This window comes from Oncorhynchus keta, chromosome 25 (genome assembly GCF_023373465.1).
Source record: "Oncorhynchus keta strain PuntledgeMale-10-30-2019 chromosome 25, Oket_V2, whole genome shotgun sequence".
Classification (NCBI taxonomy): Eukaryota; Metazoa; Chordata; class Actinopteri; order Salmoniformes; family Salmonidae; genus Oncorhynchus; species Oncorhynchus keta.
This window is the reverse complement of record NC_068445.1, coordinates 40,603,756-40,619,414: the sequence shown is the minus strand read 5'-3', so window position 1 is coordinate 40,619,414 and position 15,659 is coordinate 40,603,756. Positions and strand designations below refer to the sequence as shown.

At 40.0% G+C, this 15,659-nt stretch overlaps 1 protein-coding gene across 12 annotated transcripts in view; it reads left to right on the top strand.

The window, feature by feature from the left end:
* The window catches only part of erap1b (endoplasmic reticulum aminopeptidase 1b), a 40,598-nt gene continuing 24,939 nt past the window's right edge, over positions 1–15,659 (top strand). The window contains exons 1-8 of one of the 12 annotated variants that reach the window (XM_052479421.1): positions 1–222; positions 653–1,038; positions 1,415–1,585; positions 3,431–3,611; positions 8,569–8,703; positions 8,981–9,101; positions 9,294–9,448; positions 14,067–14,180. In XM_052479421.1, the coding sequence (XP_052335381.1) occupies positions 683–1,038; positions 1,415–1,585; positions 3,431–3,611; positions 8,569–8,703; positions 8,981–9,101; positions 9,294–9,448; positions 14,067–14,180 (1,233 nt within the window). In that variant the 5' untranslated portion in view covers positions 1–222; positions 653–682. Of the gene's footprint in view, positions 223–652; positions 1,039–1,414; positions 1,586–3,430; positions 3,738–3,794; positions 4,089–8,568; positions 8,704–8,980; positions 9,102–9,293; positions 9,449–14,066; positions 14,181–15,659 lie in introns of those variants that run through there. The other 11 variants (XM_052479420.1, XM_052479422.1, XM_052479425.1 and 8 more) reach the window with 11 other exon arrangements.

Sequence of the window (15,659 nt, the reverse complement as noted above, 5' to 3'; positions counted from 1 at the left end):
TTGACTTCCTGTATTGAAATGAGCCGTTTGCAAATAATGGTTTGTTGTGGATCCAATCATTATCTCACCTATTTCAATGCTTCTCTTAACATTGTCAGTGTTTAAAGTGATAGGGCATTCATAGTATGAGTCGGGCTGTCATTCAGATTGTCCCAGAATGCAAATCTGTACAGGTCCTTTTTATTTTCACTTTCACAATCAAATCGGACAGATAACCTGACAGTAAGTACAGTAATGTCTTAAAATGTATCTATATACAAGTTTGTATCTATCTACAAGTTAACAGTTCGCTGTTTAAATGGTTTAAATGTACGTTTCGCTGTAGCCTAGCTAGCCTAATATTGTGGATGAATAGGCTAATGCAAGGTTTTGTTTTAATGAATAGCACAGGTTTTGAATCTTGAGCTGAAATCGAAAGTAACAGTAATGTTTACATTTGCAATGTCATGTCCACGCGTTCCTGTTGAATGTGTTGTACAGCTTTCGAATATTGGGCTATTCACTTCAATAGAAATGTTACCGATGGATTGATACATTATTTACTGTGCTACTAGTTGATACAATGAGTCATACTGTATCAAATCAATACTCCACGTCGCCCCACCATTCGTTTTGCTACAATGTCGCCTGACTTAATTTCTTCCATCTGTAGGAAATTGCCGAATTTTTCTCAGGCGCGAGGATGACGACGTTATTTGTCACCATCCTGGTGCTCCTGCATGTATCATTTGCCCCATCTTTAGCGGCACAGCTTCCAGGAGACCATGATACCAACGACAAGTCTTCCTCACTTCTACCTCCCGTCGCCACTAATGGCCAACCTTTCCCCTGGATCCACATGCGACTTCCTGAAACTGTCTCTCCAATCCACTATGACCTCCTCGTCCACCCTAACCTGACCAGCCTAGACTTCACCGGAGCGGTGCAGATTCAACTCCAGGTCTTCGAGGACACCTCTACCATCATCCTCCACAGCAAGGAACTCCAGATAGCTAAAGCTGAGCTCTTGGCACCGGAAGGTCCAGGGTCACTCCCAGTGTATGATCGGATCCCTTCTTTTTCTACAAGTGTTGGCATCAGGGTTGGAGTCAAATTACATTTAAATTCCAGTCAATTTAGGACCTACACTGAAATTCAAATGATTTTCAATGCTTTTCAAGGAGGACATTTTGGAATTGAAATTGGAATATGGGTTGACTTTCTGAATTGACTGGAATTCAAATGGACTTGAACCCAACCCTGGTTGTCATGTGTATTTCTATTGATACTGATGTCTGTATCTGTGTTGATGGTAATTGGATTCATCGTGGATGTGATTGTCCGTGCTTCTATGTAGCTACAACACCAATATAAAATTCCTAGTAACATTTGTTGCATGGCAATAAAGTTTTTCTTATTCTGATTTTTTTTCAAGGCCTCTGCAGGTGTTGGAGTACCCAGCCTTCCACCAGCTAGCTCTGATGTCTGATGTGCTGCTGGTCAGAGGTGGGACGTACAAGGTTCGTCTGGAGTTCTCTGCCAACCTGTCTGACAGTTTCCACGGTTTCTACAAGAGCTCCTATCGCACAACCACGGGAGAGGTCAGGTAAGAATACGAACCATCAGGACTGGCCCAGGGCTGGACAGGTGGTCACCTAGAGCACTGAAAACGCACCTCAATCATTCTACAGTGTATTCCAAAAGAATATGCAGTGAAAGTGACCAGCCACTTAGAGTGATCAAATCGTCCATAGGCAGTGATGTAGTCACGTCACTAAACCTAGAGTCACAAGTCCTTATTGTTCAAGTTCGAGTCACGAATCGAGTCACGCTATCCCAAGTCCTTATTGTTCAAGTTCGAGTCACGAATCGAGTCACGAGACCCAAGTCCTTATTGTTCAAGTTCGAGTCACGAATCGAGTCACGAGTCCCAAGTCCTTATTGTTCAAGTTCGAGTCATGAGTCCCAAGTCCTTATTGTTCAAGTTCGAGTCACGAGTCCCAAGTCCTTATGGTTCAAGTTCGAGTCACGAGTCCCAAGTCCTTATTGTTCAAGTTCGAGTCACGAATCGAGTCACGAGTCCCAAGTCCTTATGGTTCAAGTTCGAGTCACGAATCGAGTCACGAGTCCCAAGTCCTTATGGTTCAAGTTCGAGTCACGAATCGAGTCACGAGTCCCAAGTCCTTATGGTTCAAGTTCGAGTCACGAATCGAGTCAAAAGTCCCAAGTCCTTATGGTTCATGTTTGAGTCACGAATCAAGTCACGCTGTCCCAAGTCCTTATTGTTCAAGTTCGAGACACGAATCGAGTCACGAGTCCCAAGTCCTTATTGTTCAAGTTCGAGTCACGAGTCCCAAGTCCTTATTGTTCAAGTTCGAGTCACGAATCGAGTCACGAGTCCTTATTGTTCAAGTTCGAGTCCCAAGTCCTTATTGTTCGAGTCACGAATCGAGTCACGAGTCCCAAGTCCTTATGGTTCAAGTTCGAGTCACGAGTCCCAAGTCCTTATTGTTCAAGTTCGAGTCACGAATCGAGTCACAAGTCCCAAGTCCTTATGGTTCAAGTTTGAGTCACGAATCGAGTCACGAGTCCCAAGTCCTTATGGTTCAAGTTCGAGTCACGAATCGAGTCACGAGTCCCAAGTCCTTATTGTTCAAGTTCGAGTCACGAATCGAGTCACGAGTCCCAAGTCCTTATGGTTCAAGTTCGAGTCACGAGTCCCAAGTCCTTATTGTTCAAGTTCGAGTCACGAATCGAGTCACAAGTCCCAAGTCCTTATGGTTCAAGTTTGAGTCACGAATCGAGTCACGAGTCCCAAGTCCTTATGGTTCAAGTTCGAGTCACGAATCGAGTCACGAGTCCCAAGTCCTTATTGTTCAAGTTCGAGTCACGAATCGAGTCACGAGTCCCAAGTCCTTATGGTTCAAGTTCGAGTCACAAATCGAGTCACAAGTCCTTATGGTTCAAGTTCGAGTCACGAATCGAGTCACGAGTCACAAGTCCTTATTGTTCAAGTTCGAGTCACGAATCGAGTCACGCTATCCCAAGTCCTTATTGTTCAAGTTCGAGTCACGAATCGAGTCACGAGACCCAAGTCCTTATTGTTCGAGTCACGAATCGAGTCATGAGTCCCTTGGTAGTGCCAAAAGTAGCTGTACAACCATTTTTTAAGTTGAAAATGTCATTCCAGTGTTGCACATTGGTAAGGCTAAATAGATAATATCTCTAACATTTGCTGCTGTAGCTCGAATGTTGAATTATGCAAAATATATAGATATTCTGACAACAGTCACAACTGGTCACGGGTCAGGAAAGTCTGAGTCCTTGAATCGAGTATTACAACACTGCTGAAAGGTGTGCGACTATAATGAATTACTCAATCATAAGCTTTACATGAATTTGTATATCTTAATTTTAAACAACCCTTTTTTTCTCTCCTCTGTCCTGTTAGATTGATGGCGTCCACTCAGTTTGAAGCGACCAGTGCCCGAGCAGCCTTCCCCTGTTTCGATGAGCCGGCGTTCAAAGCCAATTTCACCATCCAGATACGACGGGAGTCACGCCACTTCGCCCTCTCCAACATGCCCAAGGTACCCTGCCCACGCCACATCGCCCTCTCCAACATGCCCAAGGTACCCTGCCCACGCCACATCGCCCTCTCCAACATGCCCAAGGTACCCTGCCCACGCCACATCGCCCTCTCCAACATGCCCAAGGTACCCTGCCCACGCCACATCGCCCTCTCCAACATGCCCAAGGTACCCTGCCCACGCCCACGCCACACCCTGCCCACCTCGCCCTCCAACATGCCCAAGGTACCCTGCCCACGCCACATCGCCCTCTCCAACATGCCCAAGGTACCCTGCCCACGCCACATCGCCCTCTCCAACATGCCCAAGGTACCCTGCCCACGCCACATCGCCCTCTCCAACATGCCCAAGGTACCCTGCCCACGCCACATCGCCCTCTCCAACATGCCCAAGGTACCCTGCCCACGCCACATCGCCCTCTCCAACATGCCCAAGGTACCCTGCCCACGCCACATCGCCCTCTCCAACATGCCCAAGGTACCCTGCCCACGCCACATCGCCCTCTCCAACATGCCCAAGGTACCCTGGGAAACACCACGGGCTGCATCTCCATAGTCCCATGGGTCTTTCTCTCCTAGTCACCATTCCTTCACTTGATATTGAGAAGATCTATTAACAGGTGATATATAACAGATCTATTAACAGGTGATATATAACAGATCTATTAACAGGTGATTTATAACAGATCTATTAACAGGTGATATATGACTGATCTATTAACAGGTGATATATAACAGATCTATTAACAGGTGATATATAACAGATCTATTAACAGGTGATATATAACAGATCTATTAACAGGTGATATATAACAGATCTATTAACAGGTGATTTATAACAGATCTATTAACAGGTGATTTATAACAGATCTATTAACAGGTGATATATAACAGATCTATTAACAGGTGATATATAACAGATCTATTAACAGGTGATTTATAACAGATCTATTAACAGGTGATATATAACAGATCTATTAACAGGTGATATATAACAGGTCTATTAACAGGTGATTTATAACAGATCTATTAACAGGTGATTTATAACAGATCTATTAACAGGTGATATATAACAGATCTATTAACAGGTGATTTATAACAGATCTATTAACAGGTGATATATAACAGGTCTATTAACAGGTGATTTATAACAGATCTATTAACAGGTGATATATAACAGATCTATTAACAGGTGATTTATAACAGATCTATTAACAGGTGATATATAACAGGTCTATTAACAGGTGATTTATAACAGATCTATTAACAGGTGATATATAACAGATCTATTAACAGGTGATTTATAACAGATCTATTAACAGGTGATATATAACAGATCTATTAACAGGTGATTTATAACAGATCTATTAACAGGTGATATATAACAGATCTATTAACAGGTGATTTATAACAGATCTATTAACAGGTGATATATAACAGATCTATTAACAGGTGATTTATAACAGATCTATTAACAGGTGATATATAACAGATCTATTAACAGGTGATTTATAACAGATCTATTAACAGGTGATTTATAACAGATCTATTAACAGGTGATTTATAACAGATCTATTAACAGGTGATTTATAACAGATCTATTAACAGGTGATATATAACAGATCTATTAACAGGTGATATATAACAGGTCTATTAACAGGTGATTTATAACAGATCTATTAACAGGTGATATATAACAGATCTATTAACAGGTGATATATAACAGATCTATTAACAGGTGATTTATAACAGATCTATTAACAGGTGATTTATAAAATATCTATTAACATGTGATTTATAACAGATCTATTAACAGGTGATATATAACAGATCTATTAACAGGTGATATATAACAGATCTATTAACAGGTGATTTATAACAGATCTATTAACAGGTGATTTATAAAATATCTATTAACATGTGATTTATAACAGATCTATTAACAGGTGATATATAACAGATCTATTAACAGGTGATATATAACAGATCTATTAACAGGTGATTTATAACAGATCTATTAACAGGTGATATATAACAGATCTATTAACAGGTGATTTATAACAGATCTATTAACAGGTGATTTATAACAGATCTATTAACAGGTGATTTATAACAGATCTATTAACAGGTGATTTATAACAGATCTATTAACAGGTGATATATGACTGATCTATTAACAGGTGATATATGACTGATCTATTAACAGGTGATATATAACAGATCTATTAACAGGTGATTTATAACAGATCTATTAACAGGTGATATATAACAGATCTATTAACAGGTGATTTATAACAGATCTATTAACAGGTGATATATAACAGATCTATTAACAGGTGATATATAACAGATCTATTAACAGGTGATTTATAACAGATCTATTAACAGGTGATATATAACAGATCTATTAACAGGTGATATATAACAGATCTATTAACAGGTGATATATAACAGGTCTATTAACAGGTGATTTATAACAGATCTATTAACAGGTGATATATAACAGGTCTATTAACAGGTGATATATAACAGATCTATTAACAGGTGATATATAACAGGTCTATTAACAGGTGATATATAACAGATCTATTAACAGGTGATATATGACAGATCTATTAACAGGTGATATATAACAGATCTATTAACAGGTGATATATGACTGATCTATTAACAGGTGATTTATAACAGATCTATTAACATGTGATTTATAACAGATCTATTAACAGGTGATATATAACAGATCTATTAACAGGTGATATATGACAGATCTATTAACAGGTGATATATAACAGATCTATTAACAGGTGATATATGACTGATCTATTAACAGGTGATATATAACTGATCTATTAACAGGTGATATATAACAGATCTATTAACAGGTGATATATGACAGATCTATTAACAGGTGATATATAACAGATCTATTAACAGGTGATATATAACAGATCTATTAACAGGTTGATATATGACTGATCTATTAACAGGTGATATATAACAGATCTATTAACAGGTGATATATAACAGATCTATTAACAGGTGATATATAACAGATCTATTAACAGGTGATATATAACAGATCTATTAACAGGTGATATATAACAGATCTATTAACAGGTGATTTATAACAGATCTATTAACAGGTGATTTATAACAGATCTATTAACAGGTGATATATAACAGATCTATTAACAGGTGATTTATAACAGATCTATTAACAGGTGATATATAACAGATCTATTAACAGGTGATATATAACAGATCTATTAACAGGTGATATATAACAGATCTATTAACAGGTGATATATAACAGATCTATTAACAGGTGATTTATAACAGATCTATTAACAGGTGATTTATAACAGATCTATTAACAGGTGATATATAACAGATCTATTAACAGGTGATATATAACAGATCTATTAACAGGTGATATATAACAGATCTATTAACAGGTGATATATAACAGATCTATTAACAGGTGATATATAACAGATCTATTAACAGGTGATATATAACAGATCTATTAACAGGTGATATATAACAGATCTATTAACAGGTGATTTATAACAGATCTATTAACAGGTGATATATAACAGATCTATTAACAGGTGATATATAACAGATCTATTAACAGGTGATATATAACAGATCTATTAACAGGTGATATATAACAGATCTATTAACAGGTGATATATAACAGATCTATTAACAGGTGATATATAACAGATCTATTAACAGGTGATCTATAACAGATCTATTAACAGGTGATATATAACAGATCTATTAACAGGTGATTTATAACAGATCTATTAACAGGTGATAAAAACAGATCTATTAACAGGTGATATATAACAGATCTATTAACAGGTGATATATAACAGATCTATTAACAGGTGATATATAACAGATCTATTAACAGGTGATATATAACAGATCTATTAACAGGTGATATATAACAGATCTATTAACAGGTGATATATAACAGATCTATTAACAGGTGATATATAACAGATCTATTAACAGGTGATATATAACAGGTCTATTAACAGGTGATATATAACAGATCTATTAACAGGTGATATATAACAGGTCTATTAACAGGTGATATATAACAGATCTATTAACAGGTGATATATAACAGGTCTATTAACAGGTGATATATAACAGATCTATTAACAGGTGATATATAACAGATCTATTAACAGGTGATATATAACAGATCTATTAACAGGTGATATATAACAGGTCTATTAACAGGTGATATATAACAGATCTATTAACAGGTGATATATAACAGATCTATTAACAGGTGATATATGACTGATCTATTAACAGGTGATATATAACAGGTCTATTAACAGGTGATATATAACAGATCTATTAACAGGTGATATATAACAGATCTATTAACAGGTGATATATGACTGATCTATTAACAGGTGATATATAACAGGTCTATTAACAGGTGATATAAAACAGATCTATTAACAGGTGATATATAACAGATCTATTAACAGGTGATTTATAACAGATCTATTAACAGGTGATATATAACAGATCTATTAACAGGTGATTTATAACAGATCTATTAACAGGTGATATATAACAGATCTATTAACAGGTGATTTATAACAGATCTATTAACAGGTGATATATAACAGATCTATTAACAGGTGATATATAACAGATCTATTAACAGGTGATATATAACAGATCTATTAACAGGTGATATATGACTGATCTATTAACAGGTGATATATAACAGATCTATTAACAGGTGATATATGACTGATCTATTAACAGGTGATAAACGGGGCAGATGAATGCAAAATATTATATCCATTTAAGCGTTTTAACCATGTCGCTTTCATCTGTCAAGCCCCTTTATGAGCAAAGGGTTCTGAAACATCCCAAAGTACCCGTTTCTCCACACCGTTTGAATGCCAGGGAGAGGCAGGTGTCATAATGAACATATCCTCTACCTCTTCCCTCCACAGGTAAAGACAGTAGAGTTACCAGGTGGCGTGCTGGAGGACCACTTTGACACCAGCGTTAGGATGAGCACCTACCTGGTGGCCTTCATCGTCTCTGACTTCCAGTCTGTCAGCAAGACCACTAGTCACGGAGTCAAGGTGAGCAGGAAGTCCTCTCATTGGTCAGAATGAAAGGGTAGCTTAAGATGCCCAACCTGCAAATAGAAATGAAGTGCATTGAATAACTTTCACGTGGAAAAGGGAGTTGTACCCTGTCTTGTTGATCAGGTTCTATCTGAAACCTTGTGCTACGTCTCTGTTTCACTGACTATGACTAGTTTATACATACACATCATTATAGCTCCCTAGTCCCTGCTGTATGGAAGTGCTCAACAATGTACTTATATGATTGACCTCTTCGGTATTGTCCTATCAGATCTCAGTATATGCTGTACCAGACAAGATCAACCAGACAGACTTTGCCCTGAATGCTGCAGTCAGACTGTTGGACTTCTACGATGACTACTTTGACATCCCGTATCCTCTACCCAAACAGGGTGAGTAGAACACAACGCACATACACTACGCACCACACATAGACTTACTGGGGTGCATTCGGTAGCAGGAAGTGGCACTCGCTGACAGTTTATGCTAATGTAGGTCTATGTTTAATAATGGTTTATACACATTTTTGTAAGTAGACCTTCAAATAAAGCATTTCCTGATGTATTCCTATGTGTTCCTCCCAGACCTGGCAGCTATCCCAGACTTCCAGTCGGGTGCGATGGAGAACTGGGGTCTGACCACATACCGCGAGGCTGGGCTGCTCTTTGACCCCAACAAGAGCTCCGCCTCTGACAAGCTAGGCATCACCATGGTGATCGCACATGAGCTGGCACACCAGGTAAGTGGGACTAACCTCTGTTGGTTCATCAATCAGATGCTTTGTCAGAATACACAATACCTTCAGATAGTATTCCACATTTTGTTATGTTACAACCTGAATTCAAAACTGACAAAATCATTTTTTTCCTGGCCCATCTACACAATATCCCCAAAATGACAAAGGGAAAACAAGTTTTTAGAAATGTTTGCACATTTCTTGAAAATTAAATTAGGGCTGGGCGATATGGCCAAAATATCATATCACAGTTTTAGTATTAGTTTTAATGTATGATGGGTATTTGACAGTATTTTATGGTTTTTGAATAATACAAGTCCTAAATGTGCTTCCTCAGTAAGTTGTGAGTGACCCTAGGGTGGCAACACATACACTCTTAAAGTGATTTCAATGGGCCTCTCCCCATTTTCATTGTTTTATACTGTTCAATTCAACTTAACCAAAAATACTTTTTTTGCATTTTCATCCATTTCCTGGCACTCATTTGAGATCATTTCCATGCTGCCACGTAGGGCTGCACGATATGGACAAATGTTAACCAAATGTTGCAATTGCGATTTGACTTGCGATTTAGATCAAAACATTTGGTTGAACTGTTGGAATCATGAAAAAATAATAGTTATTCTAATTCTATAGTTAGAAGATAGTGGGCACTTTGAATACAATGTTGTTTGCCATGACAACAAATTGAAAATGCCAGGGAGGAGTTATTGTGACAGGATAGGAACCAAAGTGTTAGTCAGTGTTTCCTAGGGGACCCTATAATCTTTGGCTACATTAACCCACTAGAGTGTCAATCTAAGTTACATTAAAAAAACATTCCATCAAAATCAGTCAGCTTAAGCTACTTTTGCATTGGATGCATCTCAATCCATCACATCCACCGGTATCGCACTTCTGCATCTGCAGTGAAAGGTGGGAGAGCTAAGAGCAGTGAGACATCTGCAGTGAAAGGCAGGAGAGCTAAGAGCGGTGAGACATCTGCAGTGAAAGGTGGGAGAGCTAAGAGCAGTGTGACATCTGCAGTGAAAGGCAGGAGAGCTAAGAGCGGTGAGACATCTGCAGTGAAAGGTGGGAGAGCTAAGAGCAGTGAGACATCTGCAGTGAAAGGTGGGAGAGCTAAGAGCAGTGAGACATCTGCAGTGAAAGGCAGGAGAGCTAAGAGCGGTGAGACATCTGCAGTGAAAGGTGGGAGAGCTAAGAGCAGTGTGACATCTGCAGTGAAAGGCAGGAGAGCTAAGAGCGGTGAGACATCTGCAGTGAAAGGTGGGAGAGCTAAGAGCAGTGAGACATCTGCAGTGGAAAGTGGGAGAGCTAAGAGCAGTGCGACATCTGCAGTGAAAGGCAGGAGAGCTAAGAGCGGTGAGACATCTGCAGTGAAAGGTGGGAGAGCTAAGAGCAGTGCGACATCTGCAGTGAAAGGCAGGAGAGCTAAGAGCGGTGAGACATCTGCAGTGAAAGGTGGGAGAGCTAAGAGCGGTGAGACATCTGCGGTGGAAGGTGGGAGAGCTAAGAGCAGTGCGACATCTGCAGTGAAAGGCAGGAGAGCTAAGAGCGGTGAGACATCTGCAGTGAAAGGTGGGAGAGCTAAGAGCGGTGAGACATCTGCGGTGGAAGGTGGGAGAGCTAAGAGCAGTGAGACATCTGCAGTGAAAGGTGGGAGAGCTAAGAGCGGTGAGACATCTGCAGTGAAAGCTGGGAGAGCTAAGAGCAGTGAGACATCTGCAGTGAAAGGTGGGAGAGCTAAGAGCGGTGAGACATCTGCAGTGAAAGCTGGGAGAGCTAAGAGTGGTGAGACATCTGCAGTGGAAAGTGGGAGAGCTAAGAGCAGTGAGACATCTGCAGTGAAAGGCAGGAGAGCTAAGAGCGGTGAGACATCTGCAGTGGAAAGTGGGAGAGCTAAGAGCGGTGAGACATCTGCGGTGGAAGGTGGGAGAGCTAAGAGCAGTGAGACATCTGCAGTGAAAGGTGGCAGAGCTAAGAGCGGTGAGACATCTGCAGTGAAAGCTGGGAGAGCTAAGAGCAGTGAGACATCTGCAGTGGAAAGTGGGAGAGCTAAGAGCAGTGAGACATCTGCAGTGAAAGCTGGGAGAGCTAAGAGCGGTGAGACATCTGCAGTGGAAAGTGGGAGAGCTAAGAGCAGTGAGACATCTGCAGTGAAAGCTGGGAGAGCTAAGAGCGGTGAGACATCTGCAGTGAAAGGTGGGAGAGCTAAGAGCGGTGAGACATCTGCAGTGGAAAGTGGGAGAGCTAAGAGCGGTGAGACATCTGCAGTGAAAGCTGGGAGAGCTAAGAGCGGTGAGACATCTGCAGTGGAAAGTGGGAGAGCTAAGAGCGGTGAGACATCTGCAGTGGAAAGTGGGAGAGCTAAGAGCGGTGAGACATCTGCAGTGAAAGCTGGGAGAGCTAAGAGCGGTGAGACATCTGCAGTGGAAAGTGGGAGAGCTAAGAGCGGTGAGACATCTGCAGTGGAAAGTGGGAGAGCTAAGAGCAGTGAGACATCTGCAGTGAAAGCTGGGAGAGCTAAGAGCGGTGAGACATCTGCAGTGGAAAGTGGGAGAGCTAAGAGCAGTGAGACATCTGCAGTGAAAGCTGGGAGAGCTAAGAGCGGTGAGACATCTGCAGTGAAAGGTGGGAGAGCTAAGAGCGGTGTTTGTCAGACCATGAGACATTCCGAAAATCGGTCTTCACACGTAAACTTCTGTAGCGTCTGAATGGTTTGACCTACAAACTATAATGACAACTTTATGGGAAGGGGAGACTCGAGGGTGTTCTCCGTTTTCCTCTATGACCCCTTGTCTGAAGTTAATTGGTACCGGTTTTAAAAAAATGAATGGAGGTATGAAGCGATTTCTGTGCCTACCCCAAAAAAGGGGAGGGTTTTTCTTTATTTTTACTATGTTCTACATTGTAGAATAATAGTGAAGACATCAAAACTATGAAATAACACATATGGAATCATGTAGTAACCAAAAAAGTGTTAAATAAAAATCTATTTTATATTTGAGATTCTTCAAAGTAGCCACACTTTGCCTTGATGACAGCTTTGCACACTCTTGACGTTCTCTCAACCAGCTTCATGAGGTCCTGAGGACCTGGAATGCATTTCAATTAACAGGTGTGCCTTGTTAAAAGGTCATTTGTTGAATTTATTATCTTAATGCGTTTGAACCAATCATTTGTGTTGTGACAAGATAGCGGTGGTATACAGAAGATAGTCCTATTTGGTAAAAGACCAAGTCCATATTATGGTAAGAACAGCTCAAATAAGCAAAGAGACATTTTTTATTTTATTTTTTATTTTAAATTTTACCTTTATTTAACCAGGCAAGTCAGTTAAGAACACATTCTTATTTTCAATGACGGCCTGGGAACAGTGGGTTAACTGCCTGTTCAGGGGCAGAACAACAGATTTGTACCTTGTCAGCTCGGGGGTTTGAACTCGCAACCTTCCGGTTACTAGTCCAACCACTAGGCCACGCTGCCGCCCCATGACAGTCCATCATTACTTTAAGACATGAAGGTCAGTCAATGAGGAAAATCTGAACAACAGTCACAAAAACCATTGAGCACCATGATGAAACTGGCTCTCATGAGGACTGCCAAAGGAAAGGAAGACCCAGAGTTAACTCTGCTGAAGAGGATAAGTGCATTAGAGTTAACTGCACCTCAGAAATTGCAGCCCAAATAAATGCTTCACAGAGTTCAAGTAACAGACACATCTAGAACAACAACAACTGTTCTGAGGAGACTGCGTGAATCAGGCCTTCATGGCCGAATTGCTGCAAAGAAACCACTACTAACGGACACCAATAGGAAGAAGAGACTTGCTTGGGCCAAGAAACATGAGCTAATGACATTAAACAAGCGATGGTTATTAGACCGGTGGAAATCTGTTCTTTGGTCTGAAGAGTCCAAATTTTTGATATTTGGTTCCAACCGCTGTGTCTTTTGTGAGACGCAGAGCAGGTGAACGGATGATCTCTGCATGTGTGGTTCATACCGTGAAGCATGGAGGAGGAGGTGTGATGTGTGGGGGTGCTTTGTTGGTGACACTTTCTGTGATTTATTTCGATTTCAAGGCACGCTTAACCAGCATGACTACCACAGCATTCTGTAGCGATACGCAAATAAAGAAAACCCTTGAATGTGTAGGTGTGTCCAAACTTTTGACTGGTACTGTATGTATAATAATAAACTATTTCCTGTTTTGTTTTTTACAAGTATATCTCCTAGATTAAGGACAGACACTTCAAAACCTTGTTTCTCATTATTTATTTTTAAACTGTTCTTTTTGCCTTGTATGAATGTGTTATGCAATGCATTTCTGTCGGGTTCAAATGTAAAAGGCCGAGATCAATATTTGATCAAATCATTTTGGTATATATATATCTTTTATACCTAAAGGGGTCCTAAACTTCAAAATCAAATAGCTAAATGATCCATAGTATGACCATCTGAAAACAATTCCACATGTCAGTTTAGCACCAATGTCTTAGACTCTAAACAATGAAATGTTTTCTCTTAGCTACTTCATGTAGCATTTTCATTCTTTGTTCTAGTGGTTCGGTAACCTAGTGACTATCTTGTCCTAACCCTGTCTCTACTCCTGTTGTTCTAGTGGTTTGGTAACCTAGTGACCATGCAGTGGTGGAATGACCTGTGGCTCAACGAGGGCTTTGCAAAGTTCATGGAGTTTGTGTCAGTTAACATCACCAATCCTGAGCTGCAAGTGGTAAGCCTCTGTTTGCTTTTTAATATTAATTTTCTGAATTTCTTTTATTGATTTAGTATGAAATGAAAGAGTATAGTAGAGAGTTTGTATAGAAATGTACCTGAACAAATACTGAGCTAGTTGATAGGCAGGCTGCTGGATGTATGTGTAGGGAAATCAGGGTTGTTGTGATATCACTAACTGATAAAGGACTTCTCTCTCTTTTTGTTTTCTCTCTGTCTCTCTCTGTCTCTCTCTCTATCTCTCTCTCTGTTTTCTCTCTATATCTCTTTCTGTTTTCTCTCTCTCTCTCTCTCTCTCTCTTTCTGTTTTTTCTCTCTCTCTCTCTCTCTCTCTCTCTCTCTCTCTCTCTCTCTCTGTCTCTGTCTCTGTCTCTGTCTCTGTCTCTGTCTCTGTCTCTGTCTCTGTCTCTGTCTCTCTCTCTCTCTCTCTCTCTCTCTCTCTCTCTGTCTCTGTCTCTGTCTCTGTCTCTGTCTCTGTCTCTGTCTCTGTCTCTGTCTCTGTCTCTGTCTCTCTCTGTCTCTCTCTCTCTCTCTCTGTCTCTCTCTGTCTCTCTCTATCTATCTATCTCTCTCTCTCTTCCTGTTTTCTGTCTCTCTGTCTCTCTCTCTATCAATTCAATTCAATTCAATTCAAGGGCTTTATTGGCATGGGAAACATGTGTTAACATTGCCAAAGCAAGTGAGGTAGACAACATACAAAGTGAATATATAAAGTGAAAAACAACAAAAATTAACAGTAAACATTACACATACAACAGTTTCAAAACAGTAAAGACATTACAAATGTCATATTATATATATATATATATACACAATGTACAAATAATTAAAGGACACAAGATAAAATAAATAAGCATAAATATGGGTTGTATTTACAATGGTGTTTGTTCTTCACTGGTTGCCCTTTTCTCGTGGCAACAGGTCACAAATCTTGCTGCTGTGATGGCACACTGTGGAATTTCACCCAGTAGATATGGGAGTTTTTCAAAATTGGATATGTTTTCGAATTCTTTGTGGATCTGTGTGATCTGGGGGAAATATGTCTCTCTAATATGGTCATACATTGGGCAGGAGGTTAGGAAGTGCAGCTCAGTTTCCACCTCATTTTGTGGGCAGTGAGCACATAGCCTGTCTTCTCTTGAGAGCCATGTCTGCCTACGGCGGCCTTTCTCAATAGCAAGGCTATGCTCACTGAGTCTGTACATAGTCAAAGCTTTCCTTAATTTTGGGTCAGTCACAGTGGTCAGGTATTCTGCCGCTGTGTACTCTCTGTGTAGGGCCAAATAGCATTCTAGTTTGCTCTGTTTTTTTGTTAATTCTTTCCAATGTGTTAAGTAATTATCTTTTTGTTTTCTCATGATTTGGTTGGGTCTAATTGTGCTGTTGTCCTGGGGCTCTGTAGGGTGTGTTTGTGTTTGTGAACAGAGCCCCAGGACCAGCTTGCTTAGGGACTCTTCTCCAGGTTCATCTCTCTGTT